The sequence below is a fragment of the Diceros bicornis genome, chromosome 35, assembly GCF_020826845.1.
Source record: "Diceros bicornis minor isolate mBicDic1 chromosome 35, mDicBic1.mat.cur, whole genome shotgun sequence".
Taxonomy (NCBI): Eukaryota; Metazoa; Chordata; class Mammalia; order Perissodactyla; family Rhinocerotidae; genus Diceros; species Diceros bicornis.
In genome coordinates, this window is record NC_080774.1 from 11,262,874 (window position 1) to 11,287,995 (window position 25,122).

General features: G+C 55.1%; 1 protein-coding gene across 1 annotated transcript; it reads right to left on the reverse strand.

Moving 5' to 3' along the window:
- Nucleotides 1-21: 21 nt before the first annotated feature.
- Nucleotides 22-24,989, reverse strand: SLC8B1 (solute carrier family 8 member B1). The gene is made up of 16 exons (XM_058531484.1): nt 24,388-24,989; nt 22,947-23,244; nt 16,632-16,784; nt 16,501-16,553; nt 16,299-16,355; nt 16,054-16,160; nt 15,810-15,977; nt 14,750-14,857; nt 12,848-12,907; nt 12,443-12,573; nt 10,369-10,510; nt 7,313-7,434; nt 5,838-5,991; nt 4,978-5,058; nt 3,285-3,349; nt 22-1,216 (listed from the first exon to the last, which is right to left on the reverse strand). The coding sequence occupies exons 2-16, from the start codon at nt 23,100-23,102 to the stop codon at nt 1,019-1,021; spliced, it is 1,755 nt and encodes a 584-aa protein (XP_058387467.1). The 5' UTR covers nt 23,103-23,244; nt 24,388-24,989; the 3' UTR covers nt 22-1,018.
- Nucleotides 24,990-25,122: the final 133 nt, after the last annotated feature.

Genomic DNA, 25,122 nt, shown 5'->3' on the forward strand with positions numbered 1-25,122 from the left:
AAGAACCGTCAGACCTGGGTGTATGTTATTGTCTGCACACTTGGAGTATTTAATCATTTTTCATTGGAAAAAAGAGTTGAATCCCTTTATGCTGGCTTAAGGCAGTCGGGCAAACGGAAGAGGTGCGCATTGAAGAGGCGGGTCAGCGATGACAGCAGGAAGGCGCTGGGAGCGCTCGTTCTGTCCTCTCCAGAGCCTGCAGGCACTGGACCCCCGCCCGGGGCTCCCCCTGAGGTAGGCACAGGGCAGAGGCAAACTGACTCCCATTTGCAGCTGGGGGAGCCCAAGGGGCACAGAGGAGATGCCGACAGCCAGCAGACAGTTCCAGAGGTAGAGTCGAGCTACGCCGTCCAATGTGGCAGCCACGAGTGGGACCAGGGCCACGTGCTGATATTTTGGAGCCGTTGGCTTAAATAAAATATATCACCATTAATTACACTCGTTTCTTTTGGCTTTATTAACATGGCGACTAGAAGATTCAAACTTTGGCTATTTCTGTTGGATAGTGCAGCTCTAGAACTCACGCTCATCAGCCTGAAGCCCACGGCACACAAGGTGTTCTGTCCACCGGGGCCCAGCCGCCCTGACTCCCCGAACCGGTTTGGCAGCCTTTTGAGTCCTGAGGAGAAGGTGCAGGAAGCAGGGGCGACAATGGGGAGGGGCCTGGGCCTCCACTGTGCCTTCAGCCCTGAACACTTTGGTCTTCCAACACCGGCCTGGGAGGCATCCAGTCACCCCCTAAGCCCCCAACCCCGACCTTCAAGAGGCTCCAGAGAAAATTCAAGGAAGCCTGTGGCTTCTGTCTGGAACTCTGTCCCCTGCGAAGCTGGTCTCCAAGGTCCCAGGAATGAGGCTTAGCTTTGCTCCCTGCACTCAGCAGCCACTGGGAACCTCGAGCAGGGAGAGCGGCCCCACAGAGCCACACCCCGTTCACGGCCAGGCCTGCCTGGGCTCTGCAGAAGATGCATCTCGCCGCCGGCAGTGACACCTCCTGACCACCAGGCGGACACGGCTTCACTCACACGCTTTTCAAGTGAATCACTCCGAATTCCGTGAGCAGGGCCACCGTGAGGAAGCTCACGTAGAAGAGGAGCAGGCAGAAGCCGTAGACCTTGTTCAGCTGGAAGCACTGCAGTGGGACCGAGACCAGGGAACAGACGAGGCTAAGGCCCAGGGCGCCAGCCAAGACCCACACCAGCAGTCCATCTGACTCCAGCTGCGGGGACAGGGGCGAGAGGGGAGAGAGGCCGGGTCACTGGAGCCAGCAGTCCAAGTGATAGTCGAGGGCCCCCGCCTGGGGCCAGGGAGGGACTTCCGGCCTGCGGCTGCGGGGCCTGCCCTGTGGGATGGCACCCCACCCTGAAGTTTCATGACCTAAGCCACCTGGCTTGTCATTTGTGATGGTGCCCTAGGAAACTAATGCAATACGTTACATGCAGTTGTTGAAAAATTCTCAAGCAACACAGAAAAAGAAGTGAAATCGTCCCCTCTCCACTCCTCTTCCTTCAGGCTTAGCATTTGTCTAACATATATCGAGGACTTAACACTCGGTGCCAGGCTAGGGGTGTCACACCTTCCCAGCGTGTAAGGGGAGCGTTATGGTTGTCGCCAATCTGCAGATGAGGAAACTGAGTCATTAGTGATGGAGCCCAAATCGAAGTCCCAGCTCTTAACCAGCACCCTCTCCTGCCTCCCCATACGGTGACATGTACGTGCACACGTGTGGGTACACATGCTCATGGGCCTGTACAGCACTTCTGAAACCAGAAATGCATCACACCACGCGTATTTAAGAGCAACCCGTGTTTTGCACCCAACTCCACGTACATCCTTCCACCATAACCTTCCGTGAGGCCCTCGGTCTTACGCAGTTACCAGCAGGAGCATTTCGTAAACTCAGCACAAAGGCAGTGGAATGCAGGCAAAGGCACACACACACACACACACTCCACAAGGAACAAGGGAAAAGAACGGGGCCCTCAGGGAGCCAGCCCTACAGCCTCGTTATCTGGAACTGCCTCAGAATCGATACCGAAAGGAACCTATTAAACCCATGAAGAGTATAAACAAAATTTGCAGATGGTGTTTATCTTGTAGAAAAGCAAACTTTTCAGGCAGTAAGTAGCTATTTGCTTACGGGCGTGGCCACTGCGAAAGGCTGGCCTGGCTGCCGCCGGCTAACTACAAGTCAGCCACAAGAGTCTCTTCAAGACCCGGAGGCCTCCTGGAGAAAGGTGGGCGACTTGGTTCCCATTAATAACGCCACGGTTCAGCCGCACAACATTCCAAGTGCCTTCATGTGGTGGGCCCTAAAACCATCCCCTAGGCCACATCCCCCTCCTCATCTTAATTTTTCAGTTCCGTCTCTGAATTCAACTCCTTCAGAATACAGTTGCCCTGACAGGAAATGCAGATTTGCGGCCCAGGGGTCGAATCTGCCTTGCTGTTTGCCTTGTGCGATATTTAAAAAAAAAAAAAAGTTCACTAGGAATCCTGATTTTTCCTTCTCTAGAAAATCTGGAATATCTGGCCACAGGAGGGCCCACTGGAATCGCCCACACATTTTGGTTACCTGCCGGGCCCCACTAGGTGGTTGAGTTTTCCACCTTGTTAGAGGAGTGTTTCTCAAGGGTCCTACCTTCCAAGTCCCCAGGGAACTGGTGTTAAAATGCAGATTCCCAGCCCCCACCCCCGGGATGCCTGGGTCAGGAGGTCTCATGCGCCCCCAGGAGATTCTTGGGACCCTTGAAGTGGAGAACCTCTGATACTCAGTGTGTTTCAGAACCTTCTCCAGATCTCTTGGGCACCCCTTCTGCAGCTGTCTTCAACAGATGGCGCCTGTATTCTCTCTCATCCCAGCCCGTCCCTGTGGGCAGTGTTGGGAGAGGTGTTCAGCCTGGCCTTATCTCATGCACACTCATCCAGGAGCACGCTTACCCATTTCATAGGCGAGGAAACTGAGACTCAGAGACGTCCTCACTCACTCAAAGTCACAGAGCAAGAGACTTACATGATGGAACCAGGACTCAATCCAGGGCCTTCCCACCCCTTCCCCTGAAGCTACTGCTCCGTTACCCTGTGAACTTGTAAGGAAGACTTTTTCAACCCCATATGCAAACTATTTTTAAGACAGTCTACAAATCAGACTTGTCACAAATTCAGATGAGTCCCCTCCCCAGGACGTGTAAACTGCTGAGACGTGAATGCTTTCCGTCCGGAGGACCGGGGAGGAGGAGGAGACGACATCATAAGGAGGTCCCTGGCAGACGCAGCTGGCCACTCACCTTCACCTCCGTGTGGCCCCTGGAGATCTGGAGCAGGCAGCCCAGCCCCACTCCCACCAGGATATCTGCAGCCCAGCTCAGGAAGTTTGCTGGAACCACCGCCCCATAACCCCGACCACACGGCCTGTCAGCTTTCTTTATGATCTTTGCCCCCTCTGGCACCCCCCTCCAAAAAAAAAAACCCCTATCTGAGGAGACCCTCCTGGGTGTTAGTGCCTCTAAGAAGGTGAGTGTCCAGTGTACACTCTGCACTCAGTCTGTAAGGATCCAATGAGGTGACAGAAATGCTTGGTACCTGGTAAGCACTCAGCAGCTGGGGAAACTGAGGCTGGGTGAGGTGAGGTCCACTGGGGAACTGGTGATGGACCTGAGTCAGGGCCATCTCTAGGTGGTGCTCAGAGGACAATGCTCCAGGCAGGGCTCCCTCCTTCCCACCCAACCTGAGGTCAGGAGAGGCCAGCCCGAAAGCCGGGGGCAGGTCCCAGTGGGCACAAAAGGGCAACAAAGCACCCCGCTCAGCCTGGGAATTACAAACGGCGGCAGGCCTGCGTGGTCCCGGCCAGTTCTGTGTTCCCCCAGCCAGCTGTCTGCGCTGCAGCTCACCCCGCAGGCCCTCTCGTTGTGGATCTTGGGGAGAGCTGCACTTGAAGTGCTTTTAAACCATATTTCTCCATTTCACAACCAACAATATCTACTGCTCGTTCAGTATCTGCCGTGTGCTGGGCACTAACCTTGGTGCTGGACCTCATCATCAGCCTCTACCCCAACCCACTCTGCATTCACAGAGATCGCCAAGTAAGATGTGCACAGAGCCCCGGGGTCACAGAGCTGGCCTGAGGCGGTGCTGGAACCGGAGCCCTGTCTGGTCTGAAGCCCTTTCTTCTTCAGTCCAGGCCGCCTGACCGCGTCTTTTCTATATAGACCAGGGGGCGGCAAATCACAGCCTGCGGGCCAATCTGGCCCACTGCTTGCTTTTATAAATAAAGTTTTATTGGAACAGAGTCAGGCCCATTTCTTTACATTCTGCCTGTGGCTGTTTTCGCACTACAACAGAGCTGAGGAGCTGCAAATCAGATCTCATGCCCCACAAAGTCTAAAATGTTACTCAGCCCTTCAAGAAAAAGTTGGCCAACCTCTGACATCTATAGACCATGACAGCTGTAGGGATGGAGACCAAGAGGGAGAGGGTCGGGGCCAGCCCGGAGGCGTAGGGGTTAGGTTCACGCGCTCTGCTTTGGTGGCCCGGGGTTTGCGGGTTTGGATCCCGGGTGCGGACCTACACACTGCTCACCAAGCTATGCTGTGGCAGCATCCCACATATAAAATAGAGGAGGATGGGCATGGATGTTAGCTCAGGGCCAATCTTCCTCACCAAAAAAAAAAAAGGAGAGGGTGTTCCAGAGGGCACATGTCTGCTAATACCACTGCCCTAACAAGAAGATCTGCCATCCACTGAGCGCTCACCAGGTGCCAGGCATTTCTGTCACCTCATTCAATCCTACAACAACACTTACGAGGTGGGTCCTCTTAATAGCCCCATTTTACAGATGAGGAAGCTGAGGCCCACCAGCCGTCGCCTGCCCCAGGTGTTACATACAGCAAGAGCCAATCCTGGGTGGGGCGCAGAGCACACCCATGGCTCTCAGAGCCCGTGCCACCTGCGCTGAGGCGAGGGCGGCCCCACAAAGGATACTGAAGATGATGCCGCCGAAACAGGCCGCGAACGCCATCCGCGGGTAGCCCTGGCGGGCCAGCGTGAAGTCTGAGAAGGCGTCTGCATGGAAACGAGAGAAGGCCTTGAGTGGTCAGAGGCTTCCCCCGGCCTCCTTGGTCATTCACCCCTTCATTCTTACCCACAGTCATTCAGTCAACAAACATTGGTGAACGCCCACCTGGGCCTTGTACTAGATGGCTGGGTGCCATGGCCACAGTATCCTATAAGACACAATTCCCTCCCTAATTCCTTTTAGGGAGGGAACTCTTTCCCAGCAGGGGCAACTGGGTGGGTGTGACATGCCACCACCCATTTTTCACCCAAGTCCCATTTGCTGTTGGCACACACAGCACCTCTGTGCAAATTAGAAAAAGGTACCCAAAAAGATGAGTGGAAGGAGAGCTAGATTTTGGCCCCCTGACCCCTTGTCTGGATGCTCTCGTGCAGCGCACAACCTGGCCAACCCTACTTGGCCACTGTCGCTAAAGAAGGATATATGTATGTATGTGTGAAGGCCTACACGTGTCACACACCCATGTACACATCAGCGTCGTTGGCTGCAATGGGCTCCATGTCCTGCCTGAACTCTGGGGAGCCACCGGGTGTCCACACATCAGAGAGTGGGGAAGACGCTGGGGCTTCTACAGAGTCTCCATGCCCAGGGGCAGTCCAGGCCATCTCACCCCGATGCCCAGTGATGGTTGCTCCAAAACGACAGTGGCCCTGAGCACATGCTGAGGGCAGATGGCATGGACGCCCCTGCCCATTCCGGCTGGGGGAGCCACGAGCAGCACCATGTGGCTGTGCACATCCCAGAACCCCACCCGGCCCCGAGTCACCTCCGATGCTGTTCCCCCAGGCCAGCAGCGTGAGCCCCAGGACAGTGTTGCTCAGCCGGAAGACCACGCCCAGGGACCGCAGGACGTTCACCACCTCTGTGGCGGCCGCGTTGATCCACAGCGCGCTGGTTAGGAAGCCCAGGAAAGCAAAGAGCTGGGGAGGGAGAGTGTGCTGAGGGGACCAGGGCCGGCCCCCCAGGGACTCAGCCTCATCAGCAGTCACCCAGCGCACCCAGCCTTCCCCCAGCCCCTGGCACCCTCTGCTCCCCCTTCTGACTCTATGGATTTGCCTCTTCTAGACATGTCATATACAGGGCCCTGTACAATATGCCGTCCCTGGTGACCAGTCTCTTAGCACGATGTTTTCAAGGGGCCTCCATGTTGGAGCAGGTCTCAGTACTTCAAAGACTAGTAAGAAACACCGGCCGAAAACCATGCCTCTAAACCAACCATTTGCAGAAAATTCGACTCCCTTTGGGCGGTACATCATTCAGAATTTTTCAAAATAAGAACTACAATTTTTTATCAATAAATAGTAAAAATTAAAATTTTAAGTCAACTTTTAAAGAAAAAGTCTCTGATGGAACTGCCTAAAAATTCCTCAGCGTGCTGCCGAGTGGAGAGAACGGAAAGAGACACCCACAAAGACCAAACCGTTCCTCACTGGATCGCGGTCACTTGGAACCCAGTGATTCCTCGTTAACGGAGCGGAAACGTCTGGCAGTTCTTCCAAAAGTTAAACACACAGTTAACATGTGACCCCGCAGTTTCACTCCTAGGAATGTGCCCAGGAGAAATGAAAGCATATTTCCAGACAAAAACGTTTACACCAACGTTCACAGCAGCACTATTCATAACATCCAAAAAGCGGAAACAGCCCAAATGTCCATCAACTGATGAATGGATAAGCAAAATGTGCGGTCTCCACACAATGGCATATTATTCAACCATGAAAAGGAACAGCTTATTGACCTGCCACAAGGTGGATGAACTTGGAAAACATTTTGCTAAGTGAAAAAAGGCAATCACAGAAGGCCACATATTGTATGATTCCATTTATATGAAATTTCCAGAACAGGCAAATCTACAGAGACAGAAAGCAGACTGGCAGTGACCAGGGGATGGGGTAGGGGGATGGGAGTGACCACTAATGGGTGTGGGGTTGTTTTTGGGGCAATGAAAATGCTCTAAAATTGACTGTGGCGATGGCTGCACAACTCTGTGAACATACTAAAAACCACTGAACTGTACACTTCGAATGGGTGAATTGTATGCTATATGAATTACATCTCAATAAAATAAAGTTGTTACCCCAAAAAAGGACCTTGAATGGGTACAAAAACCCTAAAAAATGGCTTTAAAGACCTGGCATTATGGAAAACGATTACTGGCCTATCTGCCTCAGAGGCGCAGACAAGACATCTGCCTGGGAGACCTCGGTGTCCCCCCCAGCTCGGAGAGTGCAGGATCCTTACCCAGTGAAGCCTGGGGGGCTCGCTGTTGGATGTGGCAAAAAAGGTCACCGCAGCCACGGCTGTGCCCGTGATCACCACCACGGCCCACACAGGGAAGAGGCCACCTATCTCATAGACGCCATCTGCAGAGGGACAAGGAAGGGAGCTGGTACACAGCTTCAGCTCAGCACCTCCTCCTGGAGGGCCCCCCAGAATGACCGAGGGGACCTGGGGGGCAGACCCACAGATAAAACCCACCACACTCGATTGCTCGGTTGTAAGGTAGGTACCTCCTATGTGCCCAGCCCTGTCCCAGGCACTTCAGGGGGACAGAGAAATTAAAGACACAGCCCCTGCCCTCAAGTGACTCACATCAGAAAGAAAAGACAGACACGTGAAAAACAGACTCTCTCCAGCCTTTTCCCGTGGAACTAGGATGGGGATGGCCAAGACTCCTCACCACCATCACCCTCTCCCGTGCCCATGGCAGACATCACTAATCAACCACGATGCTTCTGTCCGACTGAGCTTCAGAGACCACCGTCCAGCCAGGCATTCCCGTGGATGAGCATCGCTCCATGAGATGAAACCGCACAGTCAAACCCAGCCTGACCCACTGGCTCTGGAGCCCAGCACTGCTCTCCTGATAAGTCCACTCCCCACACCAGTCCACTCTAAAGTTATGAAGGTTCCAGAGGCTTCACAGTACAACACTCAAGGGAGGAAACCCTGCGGGCAGGCAGAACACCACAGAATTCTCCTCACACCACCCTCTGCACCCAGGGAGTCGGTACTGGTCTTAAAGGCAATAGAGAGTGTAACTGTCCAGACAGACGCATCCAGACAGACGCATCCAGACTTCCCTTGCTCTTTCGTTGGTGTAGCTCTTGGCTCTCAAACATCAGTGGGCATCAGAACTACACGAGGGGGCCAAACACACACAATCCTGCACACGAGACAGCAAGGGTGACTTTCAGGGGTAATTGTGACAGACCTCGGTTTTCACCTACAGCGCTGGCTCGGAACCTGACGCCTGGTGAGACCCCTCTCTGGATTCACCAAGCCTGAGCTGCAGGGATTTTAGGAGGCGGCTGGGGCGTGGATGGTCAGGAGGGCTTCTCGGAGCACGGAGGAGGAGGCTGGGCCGTGAGCAGAGAGGGGTGCAGGGGCTCCGGGGGCAGACGGGAGAGGTGGGCAGGAGGGAGCTGAGCAGGTCTGTGCCAGCAGCGGCAGAGAAAGGGCTGGGGACACAGCTGGCTCGAATGACAGCCGGGGGACGTGGACTTTTCCCAAGGGGCGCTGGGGAGCCATGGAGGCCTCCGAGTCGGGGAGTGACCACAGCCTGTGAAAGCGGCACTTTAGGAGGACGGCTCTGGGGGCGGCCTGGAGACGGAGGAGGCTGGGGGTTTGGCGGTGAGACTCGGGGGCTCTGCCAGCGGACACGACACTCCCGGGCAGGGAGCGGAGTCTGGCGGTTCTCTCCATCCAGTGCTCAGCCCAGAAGGGGGTCACAAATGCCACTAGACGGGGTCAGGGCACGTGGACAAGACACTAAATACCACAGGGTCACATCTCAGGAAAGGGATTCCTTCTTCAACTCTCTGGCGTAACCAGGAGCAAGTCTGCACTGGGTGCTAACAGGCCTGCAGCGCCTCTGACGCCAGCCAACGCCCGAGGCAATGAAGGCTCCCGGCTCTGATGCTTCACTTCTACGGCATTTATTTGTGCCGTTCCCTTGAATTTATTGGAAATGACGTCATTCTCCTATTGATGCAGGTAATACAGTTCCCTTTTCAATAAATTTAAGCTTAAAAACAGAGAGCTGATTGAAGAAAAATATCAGATATAATAGTACAGAACGGGACAAAAGTCAAGAAGATGGTTCTTGAGTGACTGATGCCTGAGATCTACTCTTTGAAGAAGCCACAAGGAGTGTGAAGGCAAGTCCCCGGCCATAGGGAACGGACGGCGGTGACCAACCAGACAGCTGGCACCCCTAGGGGGCGCCCTTCTCAGCTCCAGGTCGCACTGTGCCCTGATGGTCTCTCTCCCCTCCCTCCGACTCTCCTTCCCTCGGTGCCTGTGTCCCCCATAAATCGGGGGAGAAACTCCGGGAACTTCACAGCCCCTTCATGCTGATGCAGTTATAGCAAATAACCCCGCACCCAGTCAGAGCCCCACCTCCACTTCCAGGTGATAGCCCTGGGTTGAGGGGGAGGAGCCCAGATGACAGAAGAATGGGCAGCATGAGATACTAAAGTTAGACAATAGGAAGAACCTGAGCAACAGACGTTAGAGACTGGGCATTTCTTTAGCCACAGCACGTCAGAAAAGCAAAGCACAGCCTGGGGCAGATGGAGAAAAGTCACACGCCAGTGGGGACCAGCCAGCCCACACAAACAAGTGATGGAGCCCACCCAGGTCACCCAACAGGCAGTGGAGGGGCCTGTGATGATTCAGACAGCAGGCACCCCCATTGGGAGACGCCCCCTCTCAGCTCCAGCCAATCTGCCTCCAGGAATACAGCCCAATTCTTGAGAGGCCCAAATCGGGATTTTTTTTTTTTTTGTGAGGAGATCAGCTCTGAGCTAACATCCGATGCCAATCCTCCTCTTTTGCTGAGGAAGACTGGCCCTGGGCTAACATCCCTGCCCATCTTCCTCCACTTTATGTGGGACGCCGCCACAGCATGGCTTGACAAGCAGTGCGTCCGTGCGCGCCCGGGATCCGAACCCGGGCCACCAGCAGCAGAGCTCGCGCACTTAACCGCTATGCCACAGGGCCGGCCCCCAAATCGGGATTTTGATGTGAAATCTCCAGATTTTTTAATGCAGGCAAACAAGCCAGAGGGCAAGACTCAGTCCAAGGGCCACTAGTTTGCAGCCTCCGTCAGGAACCAGCAAAACTGAACCAATTAACTGCAGGAGGCTGGCGTCCCTTATGGCACAAGCACATATTGAGTGCCTGCTGTATGCCCAGGATTCTGCCGCTGGCCCAGGGCCCCCTGGCGTGGCTGAGGAGAAAACTCCAGATGTGGGGAGGGGAAGGGGGGCCGGCCCGGGGGAGGGGATACTCACAGGCCCCCGACTGCAGAGTCAGGACTAAGACCAGGGGGCTGATCACCAGGTGCAGGCAGTTGAGGGGCCGCTTCCAGTTGCCATCCTCCTTGTCGGGGTCCATGACGGGGACGGTGAGGAGCAGCAGGAACTCCACGGGAAGCTGCCAAGGGCGCGAAGGTGGGAGGGTGTCACCCGGGTGGCCTGTGCCCGCCGGCCGCACCCCGAGCTCAGTTACTCAAGGACAAGGCTGTATACTGATGCACCGCCCGTGTGCGGCCCCTAAGCGCCTGGATCGGCCTCCTCCTGCTGCTGTGACACACGGCCACACGCCGGCCGAGTGCCTTCACACCACACACGGTGTCCCCTGACGGTGCTGGAGGACACGGTCCTAAGACCCAGGGTCCGCAGGGCTGGGCTCCATCTGGAGGCTCCACGGCAGAATGCGTGTCCTCGCCCTTCCCAGCTTCCAGGGCCCCTGTATTCCCTGGCTCGTGGCCCCGAGTCACTCCAAGCTGTGCTTCTGTTGTCGCATCTCCTTCTCTGACTCAGCCTCCAGCCTCCCTCTTTCCCTATAAGGGCCCTCGTGATGACAGTGGGCCCCCCTGGACATCCCAGGCTATTCTCCCCATCTCAAGATCCTTAATCATGTCAGCAAAGTCCCTTCTGCCACATAAGGTAACATCTTCATACCCGGGGAGCAGGACTTGTACATCTTTGGGGGGCTGTTATTCAGCCACGGCATCTTATCTGCTAATCCTGACAACGACCTGTGCACAGGAACTATTGTTCTCCTACCTTCCAGCTGAAGCAACTGAGGCTCAGAGAGGTTAAGGAATTCTCCAAAGCCACACAGAAGGGCACATGCTGCTGGGATACAGGACCAGCTCTGAGTGACTCTGCACCTTGTGTTTTTGGCCAATGTCTAAATTAGTAATAACACTTATGGAGTGCTCACTATCTGCTAGGCCCCACACTCAGCCCTTCATACGTTAGTTTATGAAATTGTCACAAGCACTGTGATAGGCTGGATACTGTTCCCAATTCTTCAGTCCCTTCCTGTAACAGAATTAAACACCCACACACTTTGTCAAATGACTAGAGTCTGCAGAATCTATTTCCCCATCCAATTGATGTTGAACTTGGCCACGTCACTTGCTTTGGCCAATGGGCTGTTGGTGAACGTGATGAGAACAGAGGCTTAAAATGTGCTTGTGAAGTTTGCCTTGGTGTCTTCTGCCAAGAAAAGAGCAGACTCCCAAGGATCCACCGGCCCCAGAATGAGATGTAGGGCAGCCCTGAACCACCGACCACAGCCTATAGTCGAGTCCCCCAGATGACCCAGAGGCCCTTGAATAAGAAAATACATTGTCATCATGAGTCAGTGGGATTTTGGGGGCTGTCTGTTACACAGCATTATTGCAGCAATAACTTACTAATACAAACGCCCCAGAAGAAAGGCACCATCATCATCCCCATTTTATAGTGGAGGAAACTGAGGCTCAGAGAGGTGAAGTGACTTGCCCGAGGTCATGACACAGCCAGAGCTGCTGGGGGGCACAAATATGCTCATTACTTGCCCTTGGGGACTGAGGAAGCCTGAAATGTATACAGGTTTCCAGATTATCTCAGGAGGAGATACAGCTGTGGGGGGAGAGCCCTGACTTTTGTGGTCCGGGTGGTGGAAGGCAGCCTCACGCAGCTGTGCCTCTCGTAACCCAGCCTGGGCCCCCGCTCAGAGCTAGGCTTCGAGACACTGAGCCCAGGAAGCGGCAGGTGATCAGAAAAACCCAGCCTTCTTCTCACTAGACCTCACCTTGACCCATCCCTTCCCCCAGCCCAGGTCTCCGCCCTCACCCAGCCCTCTCTCTCTGTCCCTGGGAAGATGCTCTCCCTCCTCTGCAGGGGGCAGAGCCCCAGGTCAGGCCCTCGGACGAGCTCTCTGTCTCAGCCTCCCCAGCAGGTCCCAGGTCATCTATTCCGGGAGGGTCTCAGCAGACCCCGGCCCCTCCCTCTCACTGCACTGGGGAAGGCTGAGTGGCCACTGTCCTGCCGCCGTCACGAAGCCAGGAGCGGGCTCCGTCCCCCTTCCTACCTTGAAGACCTTGAGGGCCCTCCAGGATGCTGACTTGTTCCTCCACCTCCTGTAATCCAGGGGGTTGAGGGCCTGCACCAGGATCTGAGCAGTCGTCTCCTCGTAGAAGAGCAGCGGCCGGTACTCCTCCCCTGTGTGCACGAGGCAGGGACAGGCAGGTGTCCGGGGCTGGCTTGGCCCCCACGAAACCCCCCTCCCACCGGTCCCCCCAGTCCTTGCGAAGAAGGAAGCCCCAGTGCCTGGCAGGGGGCAGGCGGACCTGGCCCGCAGCTCCGCCGTAGACGGTGAGAGGTGAGGCTGGTTTGCAGCCTCACTCCTGGGGCCTGCATGGCCCATCGCCCCATTTCTCCGCCCCCAGCCCCGCCCTGGTCCCCCCCTCGGCTGGGCACAGGGCCCTGGACTCACCGTAGTCATAGCTGTTGGTGTTAGAAGATGCTCGATCCTCCTCGGAATCTGACAGCATCTCTGTGGGAGGGAGGGGCCTTTCACGCGAGCCGGCTGGGGAGCCCGGACCCTCCCCACGCCCTCCTAAGGGAGGGCAACTCCGGGAGGGGGCCGTGTGCAGGGGGCAAGTGTATCTGGATTTCTCAGCTCGCTCAGGAATTCTTACAGAGTGAAGAAGTCTAACTCACAAAACGTTTTCAAATGTAATAATGTAGCTTGACACTAAAGGCAATGAGAGCGTCTAAAGACGCACTTCAAACACGCACTGACTTCCGTTTTGCACCTTTCAGAATCCGGACCCATCCTCTTTCTCTTTTCCCGTCTGGCTTTTCTGGGGAGTCCTCTGGCATGCTTACAGGCCTGCGCCCAGCAAAGAGGGGCCTAAAGGGAAAATGGCCTTCCTCCAGCGAGGAGTCAGTGCCAGCCCTGTCTCTGTGTGACTCTGGGTCCCTCTCCGGGCCTCATTTTGCTCTTTTGTTCCAGCCTGATGGGTTATGATGGATCTAGAAGACACACAGGGGTGATGTGAGCTGAACTCCGAAGGCTCAGTGGACAAAGAGCAGAGGAGAGGAAAAATCATGGCAGGCTTCCTGTAGGAGGGATGTGAGAGGAAACGAGACAGTCCTGCCCTCCAGAAGCTCCAAGTCCATTAGCCAGACATCTAAGTACATTAGTAGCAGAACGGAGAGATAAAGGCTGTGCTGGGCTGAGTCAGGAAGCCGTGCAAGCCCAGAAGGGACAGCCGGGGTCTCCATAGCGCTCCCCCCATGCTGAGTCCTTACATTCTTCAGAAGAAGGACACACCAGGGAGAGGGGTCAGCATGTGCAAAGGCCCAGTGAAAGCCAAAGCCAGAGAGAGCACAGCATGTCCAGGGACGTGGGGTGGCTCCGCACAGCTGGGACATGGAGTTGAGGCTGGGAAATGAGTCTGGAGAAGAAAGCTGAGGCCCAGCACCAATGGCAGAAGATCAAGAGCAAGGTTCTTGGGCTCAGAGGCCAAAAGGCGCCAAGCACAGACCCAGTGAAACAGGCGGATTTCCCAACATAATCAGGTCTGCAACCAACCCACCTCCATGTGGGGGGGGTGACGACAGAGAGCGGTGGGGACTGGGGCAAAGTGGAGAACCACACCCTGTGCTGAGAGGGACATTCAGCTCCACTCACTGTGCCAGGCAGGGATGGAGGGCCGGGGCCAGATCTGATGTTTCAAGAGAAGCCAAAATTTAGGATTTTGACATCAAATCTTTTCATTTTAAATCTTGGCCTAATTTTCTAAAAGAACACACTGGTCACACCACAAAAACCACAACACTTCTGCACATAAGAGGTGGTCTGTCGGTTCCCAGTGGTGACCTCTGGCACCGTGGGTAGGCAGGTGGCCTTTGGGGTCTGGGGGCCCAGGGTTCGAGTCCCGGCTCTGCCCACTCTCTCGCCTGGCGAGGATTTGACCTCTCTGTTTCCTCATCCATAAAGGGAGAAAATACTAGTCTCTACCTGACAGCCTTACAACGATACGTGTGCCTAGCAGGCAGTCAGCGCTCGATAAATTATAGGGGTGTGCATGTTGTGTATGTATTTTATATTTGTGTGTGTTGTGTGTATGTGCTGTGTATATATTTGTGTGTGTGCATGTATTTATGTATATGTGTGCGTGTTGTGTATGTATTTGTGTATGTTTATTGTATATGTATTTGCATATGTGGAAGCATCTGGATTTGACCCCAAGGGTAGTGGGGATCTCAGAAAGACCGCCCTGGCGCGAGCACGGAGGGGGAAGTGGGGAACTTGGAGTGAGGCCGCGGTGAGGGCACAGACAGGCCAGCCCCCACTGGCCCTCTCTTGGGGCTCAGTTCAGACCCTTACCTGGCGTCCCCGGCATGGAGTAGACCAGGGATCTCCTCCGCTGCCAGCGGTAGATCCAGGTGCAGAGAACCACAGTGACCACATAGAACACATACAAGCCTAGGTAACCTGCAGATAAGGGCGCACACTGTCACCAAGTGGCATCCTGGCTGCACGGCCCACAGATCAAGGGCTGCCAGTTCTATTGCTGGTGCCTGTTACCGGTGGCTCTCTGTGTTAGCCCAGCCCAGTACCAGCAGGTAAACGACCATGTCCTGGAGGCCACACCCTCCCCTGCCTTCCTCGGCCCATCCTCCCTTCCCACCTCTCCAGCCCCCGCCCCCCACAATCCAGCAATCAAGGAAGTAATGCCTGGCACAGACAGTGGCCCCCAGGACCCCGTTCAAGTGCTAAGGGTCGTGTCCTGCTCCGTGTCCCGGGAGGCTGAGCCCTGTAGGCTGCACCCCTGAGCTCTGGCTGCACTGGGTTCCGTGATGGGAGGCCCGACAGCAAATCAGAGGGCAGCAGGAGAGAGTCTGGGGTCCTTCTTCCCTGCTCCCTCCCTGCTGGGGGGCCCTGTCTCTAGCAGGGCCCGTGACCCCCCCCAGGACTGGCGCTCATGCTGGGTGGCACTGGGTGCAGCCCCCAGCTTCACTAGGCTCCAGTCATCCCACTCCCTGCCCCTCAGCACCCCACTGTTGCTGGTCCCTGGGTATTTCCGCATCTCAGCACCCCTTGTGGGTTCCCTTAACCCTCTGCAAAATGCCCCCCGTCCACGTCACCTGAACCACCTGGATGGGCTGTGTATGCCGCCGGGACCCCGAGGGCTACATCAGCAACACGGCACTACGGCTTATTAAAATGTGCAGCTGTGAAAATTCTGAACATCGCCCCCGGCTCTGCCCTGCCCGCTTGGGTATCGGAACCCTATGTTCCCTTTTCGCTCAAGCCAGCTTGAGGAGGGTTCCCATCACTTGGAACCAAGGGTGACTCTGTGCCCTGCTGGCCACCCCCTCCTGTCCCTCCTGCGCCTCCCACCCATCAGCCCTGGGATGACCCTGCCGGCCCTGCGTCTGCTCACCCAGGGCCCACGCCAGGGTGACCCTGCCAAGGTAGAACGCGGTGAAGATCAGGAACACGGCCACCATGTAGAAGATGACGTCTCTGAGGAAGGGCCTGGAGGCGGCCGTGAAGGGGCGCAGGATGGCGATGCCGCCGGCCACCACGGTGGTCACCAGCACGCCCGCGCCTGGAGGAGAGGATGCCAAGGTCAGCGCCCCCTGCGCCCCCCGCCGCCCCACCTCCCCCAGCCGGGCCGCGCCTACCAAACAGTGCCCCCAAGGCCAGGCCAGCTGTGCGCGGATCCGAGAAGGCCACCATGGCGCTGAAGATATCAGGCGCGCCGTTCCCAAACGCCAGGAAGGTGACGCCATGGGGAGCGTGTCAAGGGGCTCGGTGCGGGGGCCCAGCCTGCCGGGCCTTTCCTGGGCCATGAGCCACCACCCTGTCTCCCAGCCACCCTCCCTGCCCTCCCTCTCTCCAGGGCGCAGCACCCGGACGAAAGGATACTGCCACGTTGTGGGAGAGTTTGAGCGTGCTGGAGATGGCAGACAAGTTAGGGCAGAAACTGCGGAGGAAAAGCAGCTAGTCAGTGCTTTCACGGTGGGTGGCCCCTGTCCCCATCCTTCCCCTATAGGGTCACCCGAATGTCAACCTCCTGGGACTCTGTTTTCCCATCTACAGGCTGGACCTGAGCCCAGGGCCCAACTCACAACTTCTCGGCCGTGACTCCCAGGATCAGAAACAGAGAAAGCAGCCAGAGAGCCTGGGGGCCAGAGAGGGGGCGTTAGGTCCCGCCGGGGCCAGCAGCCCCTCTCATGGGCTCCCCGGGGCAGGGCCTCACGTAGAGGGTGATGGCCAGAGGGAGGAGGCTGGGCGGGAAGTGGCAGAAGATGCCCTCGAGGTAGTCCAGGTAGCCCCCATCGCTGCGGCAGTCGGGGTTGGTCCGGACGAAGTCACAGCGGTCGGAGGCGTTCAGGCCACACACATCTCGACACTGCAGGAAAGGGGGGACATCAGGGGCCGACACCCCACAGGTGACTGGACCAGGCCCACCTAAGCAGCTGAAGATAACCTCCTTCAGCCTGGTCTCTAAGCCTCCCACCCCCTCCAGGTGCCAATGGCCCACTTTCATCTTTAAAAATAAACTTGTGTTTTAAATTTTATGTATGTATGTATGTATGTATGTATGTATGTATTGATTGATTGATTGATTGACTGATTGAGGAAGATCAGCTCTGAGCTAACATCCATGCTAATCCTCCTCTTTTTGCTGAGGAAGACCGGCTCTGAGCTAACATCTATTGCCAATCCTCCTCCTTTTTTTTTTTCCCCCGAAGCCCCAGTAGATAGTTGTATGTCATAGCTGCACATCCTTCTAGTTGCTGTGGGTGGGACGTGGCCTCAGCATGGCCGGAGAAGCGGTGCGTCGGTGCGTGCCCAGGATCGAACCCGGGCCGCCAGTAGCAGAGCGCGCGCAATTAATCCCTAAGCCACGGGGCCGGCCCCTTGTGTTTGAAATTAACGCAAGTAATTTATGAATTCATTTGTTTAAAAAACAAAACAAACCAAAAAGAAACAACATACAGAGATTTCTAAATTCCCCCTTCTTATCCCTGCCCTCCCTAATCCCACCTCTCTCCAGAGCTTCCACCATGATCAGTGTGAAACGTACCCTTACACACATCTCTCAGTTCAATGACACCTGTATCTACATCCTATTATAGATTTTGTTTTACAGAAATGGATCCTCCCTACATCTCTTGTTCCTGCAATTTGCCTTTACCACTTCGCATATATGCCACACATTAATACACATGATGAAGAAAATAATATAAGTAAAAACATTCTAAGTGATTTCTCTATGCCAGGCCCAGTGCTAGGAGCTTAAAATGTATCTCAATTAATCTGCACAACAATCTCATGAGGAAGGTACTATTATCATGCCCATTTTACAGATAAGGAAAGTAAGGTGATGTCCCAGGGTGCACTCAGTGATAGAGTCAAAGTTGGAACCCAGGCAGTATGAGGCTCTAGAACCATCACACCCCCGCCTCCCTGTAGAGTCTTTAACAGCAGCATAGTATTTCCTACTATGGGTGATACACAGCGGAGGTAACATTTCCCCACTGGTGGGCATTTGGGAGTGTCTAATTCTTTAATAACACCAACAATGAACTTCTTTGCACATGACTCTGAGCACGTGAGAATACTCTGTCAGCAAGAATTCTACAACTAAAAGTGCTGAGTCAGAGCATAACCTAGGCTGGGTTCCTCCAGAAGCGACCCAGAGACAAGGGTTTATCAAGTAAGTAGTCTATCTGGGAGGAATATGGAATGCAGGCTCCAAAATGGGGAACCGGGTCAGGGAAGGGAAGGTGGCCGTGAAGGCCGGGTAGTGACAGGCCCCACCCGGGGCTAGGGAGCTGGGGTATTTATACACTGACTCCATCAGCCATGGGGAGGACCGCTGGGGAGGGAGGTGCTAGTTCCCCAGTACTTCTGCCCACCAGGCTTATGGAAGGTTCTGGAAAAAATACTGGCAACTCGAAGTCCACAGAAGCCCACCAAAATGGTCAGCTCCAAAGGAAGTGGGCGGGGCCCTATAGTGTCTGTGGCACGGGAATAAGTGTCTTAAACATTGATGGATTCTTGCCAAAATACCCTCCCCAAAGCTCTGCTGACACACACCCCACCAGCACCAGGAAACGTGTGATTCCACGCCCTCACCAACAGTGGGGCTACCGTCTTGTTCAGGCCAGCGTGGCAGGGATCTCCTTGTTAAACTGCACGTCCCCAAGTACTGGAGAAGGGCAGTGCTCTTTTCATGTGTTAATGGCCGTTTGTATTCCTTCTGTGAACTGCCAGGGTTTTCAATTGGAATGTTCGCTTTTTCTTACTGCCTTGGAGTAGCTCTCTAGATAATGGATATTCGCCCTCTGTCATGTTCTGTTGCACATTTGTTTAGGCAATGCCCTCGGCCTGGAAGGTCCCCCTTTCCAACCTTTTTGTTTAAAAGTTTTGTCGATACCATTTCACATCCATTAGGATGGCTACTATCAAAAAAGAAAATAAGTGTCTGTGAGGATGTGGAGAAACCTTGTGCACTGTTGGTGGGAATGTACAATGGTACAGCCGCTGCGGAATACAGTATGGTGGTTCCTCAAGAAATTAAAAATAGAATTACCCGGGCCGGCCCCGCAGCGAGGTGCGCTCCACTGCTGGCGGCCTGGGTTCGGATCCCGAGCATGCCCTGACGCACCGCTTGTCAGGCCATGCTGTGGCGGCGTCCCATATAAAGTGGAGGAAGATGGGCATGGATGTTAGCCCAGGGCCAGTCTTCCTCAGCAAAAAGAGGAGGATTGGCATGGATGTTAGCTCAGGGCTGATCTTCCTCTCACACACACACACACACACACAAATAAATAAATATTAGAAATTCAAAAAATACATTAAAAAAAATAGAATTACCATATGATCCAGCAATCCCACTTCTACCCCAAAGAATTGAAAGCAGGGTCTTGAAGCGATGTTCCTACACCCGTGTGCACAGCAGCACTGTCCACAACAGCCAGAAGGCCTGGAAGCAAACCAAGGGCCCACCACTGGATACACGGATAAACAAATTGTGGTACATCCACACAATGGAATATTATTCCGCCTCAAAAAGGAAAAAAATTCTGACACACTATACCATGGATGAACCTTGAGAATGTCATGCTAAATGAAATAAGCTAGTCACAAAAAGACAAATGTTGTATAATCCTAGTCAAATTCATAGTCACAGAAAGCAGAACGGTGGTTGCCAAGGGCTGGGTGAGGGAAATGTGGAGTCGTCGTGTAGCGGGTATAGAGTTTTAGTTTTGCAAGATGAAAAAGTTCTGGAGACGGAGGTGGTGATGGTCGCACAACAACGTGAATGTACTGAATGCCACCGAACCGTATGCTTAAAAACGGGTAAGATGGTGAATTTTAGGTTATGCATATTTGACCATAATTTAAGAAATAAAGGCTTTGTGAAATCACAGTTCTACTCTCTCCACAAGCCCTCTCTGAACTCCCACCAACACCACACTGGAGGGGAGATTTCTCATCTCTGAGCCCTCTGGCCATCTCCTCATCCTGGCTCACCGGCCCTTTACTGATGCAAATGTACCTATGTCCTGTGCTGTTCCTTCTGCCTGGCACACCACTCCTTCTTTTCCCCCAGTTAATCCACATTCATCCTCCAATTCTTAGTTCCCCAGATGCTTCTTCCAGGAAGCCTTCCATGACCACCCCCAGCCTAGGTCAGATCCCCCAGTTGTAAGCTCTCATCACTCCAGGACTTTCAAATCCCCCAGTTATTTGTAGAAGCACAGATGGGGCACCATCTCACTCAGTCATCGTAACAGACCTAGGAGGCTGGTACAATTATTTCCAGGTTAAAGATAAGAAAAAGGAGGCACAGGAAGCAAAGTGACTTGCCCAAGGGCACACAGCCCACCACTGCGAGGTGGTTTCAAACCCAGCTCTGCCTGAAAGTTACTAGCTGAAGCTCCTGGGGAAGCTGCCACACTGCGCAGGGGCAGCCTCCTCTCCCTGTCCCGCCCCCCTTCCTGCCCTCCCTCCTCCCGGTCCTCAGGGTCAGCCAGGGAGGACGCAGGCACATATCCCACCCCAGCTCACCTCCCTGACAGCAGAGTGAGTCAGCAAGGCACATCCCCAGTCCTGGCCTCCAGAATCCCGCTCCTGTGCAGCCTGCCCGCCCCCACCCGGAGGCCATCCTTCCTCCGAGGCCCCAGCTCTCTGCCCTGGGGTGGCATAGTTCCAGAGCCATTGCTCTGAGTCTGGGGCGGGTGACTTTTCAGTCTCCTCCCACTCCATTCCCTTCTCATCCTCTTCCCTGAGTCACTAAGGACCCCCAGGAAAATACCTGGCCCTCTCCTGGCTCTGTCACTTCCCTCGGAGCCAACTTCCCCTCCCTGAGCCTCAGCGTCCTCACGCACAGCACAGAGACAATCCCACCTGTCTCAGGGGGCTCGGGGAGGATTGGCCGGGCTTGGTGCAGGGCTGGCCCAAGCGCTCAGTAACTCAGAGGGATTACCTGGCTCGAGGCACGGAGCACGCCCCGAGAGGCAGCAGTCAATCTGCTAACCACAGTAACCACAACCACTTTCCCACCTGTAAAATGGGTGTAATTACCTGTCTGCCTGCTGCGGGGGGGGCAGGGGGGCATGAAGGCTCTTTGCAGCCCCATAAACTTGACGTGGGTGCTAAAGACTCTTAGCCCATCGCCCGTCGGTTCATGAGAGAGAAGCTTGCTGTTCCATTCTCCCCAAAGAAAATACGTGGAGAGAACTCCAGCCCCTGCGGTGGAGGGGACCCCAGGAGGCATCCCCAGCAGCCCCCGCCTTCAGTCTCGCACTCCGGACCTCCGTCACCTCTCCTCCCCTTGCAGACAGCAGAACGGAGCGACACGAGTCCCCTGCAGCCGGTCTCAATGGCGCACACCCTCCCTGCCTCTCAGCCGAGGGTCCTCACTGCTCTCGCCCCCGTGCTCGCAGCCCCGTCAGCGGTATCACCATCCCCGCAGCAGCTAAGGCCAGAAATCTGCAGCCATCCTTGACTCCTCTGTCTCCCACCGCAACTCACCATCTAATCCATCAGTATATCCCGCTCATCGTGCCTTCAACACTTATTCCAAATCCCACCACTTCCTTCCGGTCTCCCACAACCACACCATTGACCTGCAAGAGACTGGGCCCCTGCTGCCACCCTCACCCTTCTCAATCCATTCTCCCCAGAGAAGCCAGACAGATCCCCTGAAGAAGTAAATCAGATTTTGACATCCCTCTGCTTAAAACCCTCCATTGACTCCCCACTGTTACAAAACAAATCTCACCTCCTAGCCTCAGCCTATAAGGCCTTTCATAATCTGGCCACCACTCTCTCTCCACCCTCATCTCTTAACACTCTCCCCTCACTCTGCCATTCTGCCCTCCTTACTGCTCCAGGAACACACTAAGCTTGTTGCTGCCTAGGGCCTTTGCACTTGCTGTTCTCTCTGCCTCGAATGTTCTTCCTCCAGATGTCTGTATAAGTGGCTTCCTTTCTCCATTCAGGGCTTGGCCTGAAGATCACTTCCTCACAGATGCCACCTGTGACCACTCAATCTGAAATAGTTGAAAATACACCCTCTCCCTCACAGCCCCCACTCCCCAATACCACTTTATCCTATTATTTTCAGGGCGCTTGGCATCTCCCCACCTGAAATTTACAAGCTTACTTCTTTATTGTCTTCCTGGGAAACTGTCAGCTTCAGGAGGGCAGGGGTTTTTCTATAATGTCCCCTTGATGCCAGCCCTGATATCAGTTCCCCTACATTAAACCCAGCATATACGGGGGGGGGGGGGGGGGGGGTGGGGGTGGGGGGTGTTAAAACCAAAGGCACCCATCCCCTTTCCCTGCTTCTCTAAGTTACATTCACATGTAAATATCAGTTTTTTAAACCTTTGTATCCCTGAACTTCACAAGGCAAATAGAACTTACAAATTGTTAAAAGCCCAGGCGGCCTCACGCTGAAGTTTTGGCTAATTACCAGGGCTTGAGGTTTGTTACAGGGAAACTGATATCCAGAGAATATCAAGAAGCTAAGGCTTCCCAGACCCTAACTCCTCAGCCCCCTGGCACCAGAATCCACCCTCCACCACAGAGACAGACAACCACGGACCCCCACCTGCGGCTTCCCCTACCTCACCACCCTCCTCCCTGCAAACAGCCTCACAAGGCCAAACGCAGGCTGATGGGAAGGCGCCGACCTACAAAGCCACAGCTCCCCTCCCGTATCTAGACCCTTGTACAACAAGTTCTTTCCCATGGATTTCCCTTTAAAAACCCTAGTTATTAGCACTTCAGAAGGACAGTGGGTTTTGAGGCGCTGGCCTCTCATGTCCTCATTTCGCTAGCAAAATTAAAAATTACCTTCTTTTCCTCAATCCCTTGTCATTGTGTTCATTGATTTGGCTATGGTGACAAGGTCCCGGTTTTTCGGCAACAGGCTGGTTTACTGCCCTAAGGGGCAGCTCAGCCCCCCGGCACAGAGCAGATGATCAATAAATATTCGTGGATTGGATGAACACACCCCCACCTGATGCCAGCTTCCTGTCTGGGTACTCACGTCTACCACGGCAATCTGGCTCACACCTGCAGCTGGAAACTGGGGGCTCAGGTGAGCCCCTGTAGATGGGCCCCTGAGCCCGGACACTGCCTCCACCATCAGCAGCACACAGCGCAAACTCAGCACCCAGCGCAGATCCGGCCGCCCGCCGGCCATCAGCCGCCACGGGGCCTGGCCCTCGCGCTCTGTAGCTTCCCCTTCTGCAGTGTTTCAGTTCCAAACCGAAGTTCCCCTTCTCCTTCCCTCCGCAGTCTGTCAGTTCCAAGCAGCCGGCAGCAAAAGCGGCCTGCAGGGTGGGCTGAGAAAAAGGGAGAACATCACTGAAGACCCCAGGACCCCAGCAGGAGGGGCCTGAAAACTTTGTCAGCTGAGGATCTGCCCTCCCTCCTCCCCCCACCCAAGGAAAGCCAGTGGAGAAACCCACACTCAGCATGGGGGTTCAATGGAGGGCCCCAGGGTCCAGCTGCTTCAGCATGCAGATCAGATACCCACGTCTTCCCAAGCCCCCAATAGTGTCTGCATGGAAACCTAGGCCTCTCCTGCCTGCCCCACCCCCCAGCCTGAGACCAGAACGTCAAGGCTGGAACCCACAAGCCTGAGGCTCAGAATCCAGAGATTCCTGCCTCCTGGGGCCAGCTGGGGGAGATAAATATGGGAAGTGGGCAGCGGTGGGGACTGGGCCAGCCCTCAGAACAACGAAAACATACTTCTGGGGCCATACTTGGCCTCTGGGCCAACCAGTCCGAGACTACTAAGCAATGTTGTTGTTCTCGGGCTTGCCGTGAGCCACACACTTAACAGATGACCTCATTTAATCCCCGTGACTCGCCAAGGAAGCTACTGTTATGATTCCCATTTCACAGATGAGCAAACTGGGGCAGAGGGGGAGGCCAGGCCTGTTCCTCACTCCCAGCCCCTGCTCCTTGCCTCCCTCATCGGGTCCTCAGGACAATTCTGGAGATGTTATTGTCCCCAACCCTCTTACCGAGGAGGGAGCTGGGCTCAGAGGAGTTCCATAACGGGTCACAGGGCAAGGAGGTCACAAAGCCAGCAGCTCCTTGGATGGGGAAACTGAGGCCCAGAGGGAAGGGAATTGCTCAAAATCACACTGTCCGTTAGCAGCAGAGTGGGGCTGGACTCTGCCTTTTCCCTCAACACCAGGGCAAAACTAGCTTCATTTTTCTTCCGAAGAAATTAAACTGGGGGGGGGGGAGTCCTTGGCACACTAACTTCCTTCTTTTGGCTCTCCCACATGTTGTAGATGAGCATGTTTTATTTCTGCCATCAAGAAAAACAAAGCCCAGAAAACAACGATTTTTTTCGTAATTCCTTGCACAGATGTTTCTCAATGTCCTGGCAGGGGCAGGAGGGGAAGGAGGTCTCCGCGGAGCAGAGGGGACAAGAGGGGGCAGAAGACCCCTGTCCAGCACTCTTTCCTCACCTGTTGACCGACTCTTCCCTCTTCTGTTGTTCTCTGGAACTTCACCTGGCACGGACTGGGAACCAGACACTCCGGGTTTTCAATTCAGTCTCAGCCACTTATAAGCTGTGTGGCCTTGGGGAGGTCACTTCACCTCTCTGAGCCTCCGATTCCTCAACTGTAAGATGGAGACAAATGCTGGCCCGTCGGAGCATACAGTAAAGGCTCAATAAATGCTGGCCCCTCTGCTGTCCCCAACTTGAGGATCAGCACGTGTCTCATCTCTATTGGCCGCTGATTTCTTGTGCTCATTCGCAAGGGAGCATTAACTGAGCGCCTCCTGTGCGCCTGTGCGGTGCCAGGCGCTCAGACGCTAGCGAGATCCGCAGACCTGATAAGAAGGAGCAGGGGCAGGAAACTGGGGCTGCAATCCCATGTTCGGCTGCACGTTCTGGGTGCGGGACCCCGGGAACGTCAATGTGCCCGGTTTCCCAATCTCGGCGGATGTTGCGAAGTTGAATCCGGGTGCCCGGCTCTTCGGTGGCGCCAGGCCCCTCTCACCTCGGGCCGGGCCTCGGACCCGCACACTCCGAACCTCGACCCCCCGGGACTCGCGGCCTTCCCGTGCCCGCCCGCCCTTCCGCCCCGGACACCGTCCGCCCCGCGCCCCGCCCCCCGCCCCGCCCCCCGCCCGCTGCTGCGTCCGGGGCTCTCCCCACGCTCGGCCCGGCCCCGCCCTCCGAGGCCCCGCCCCGG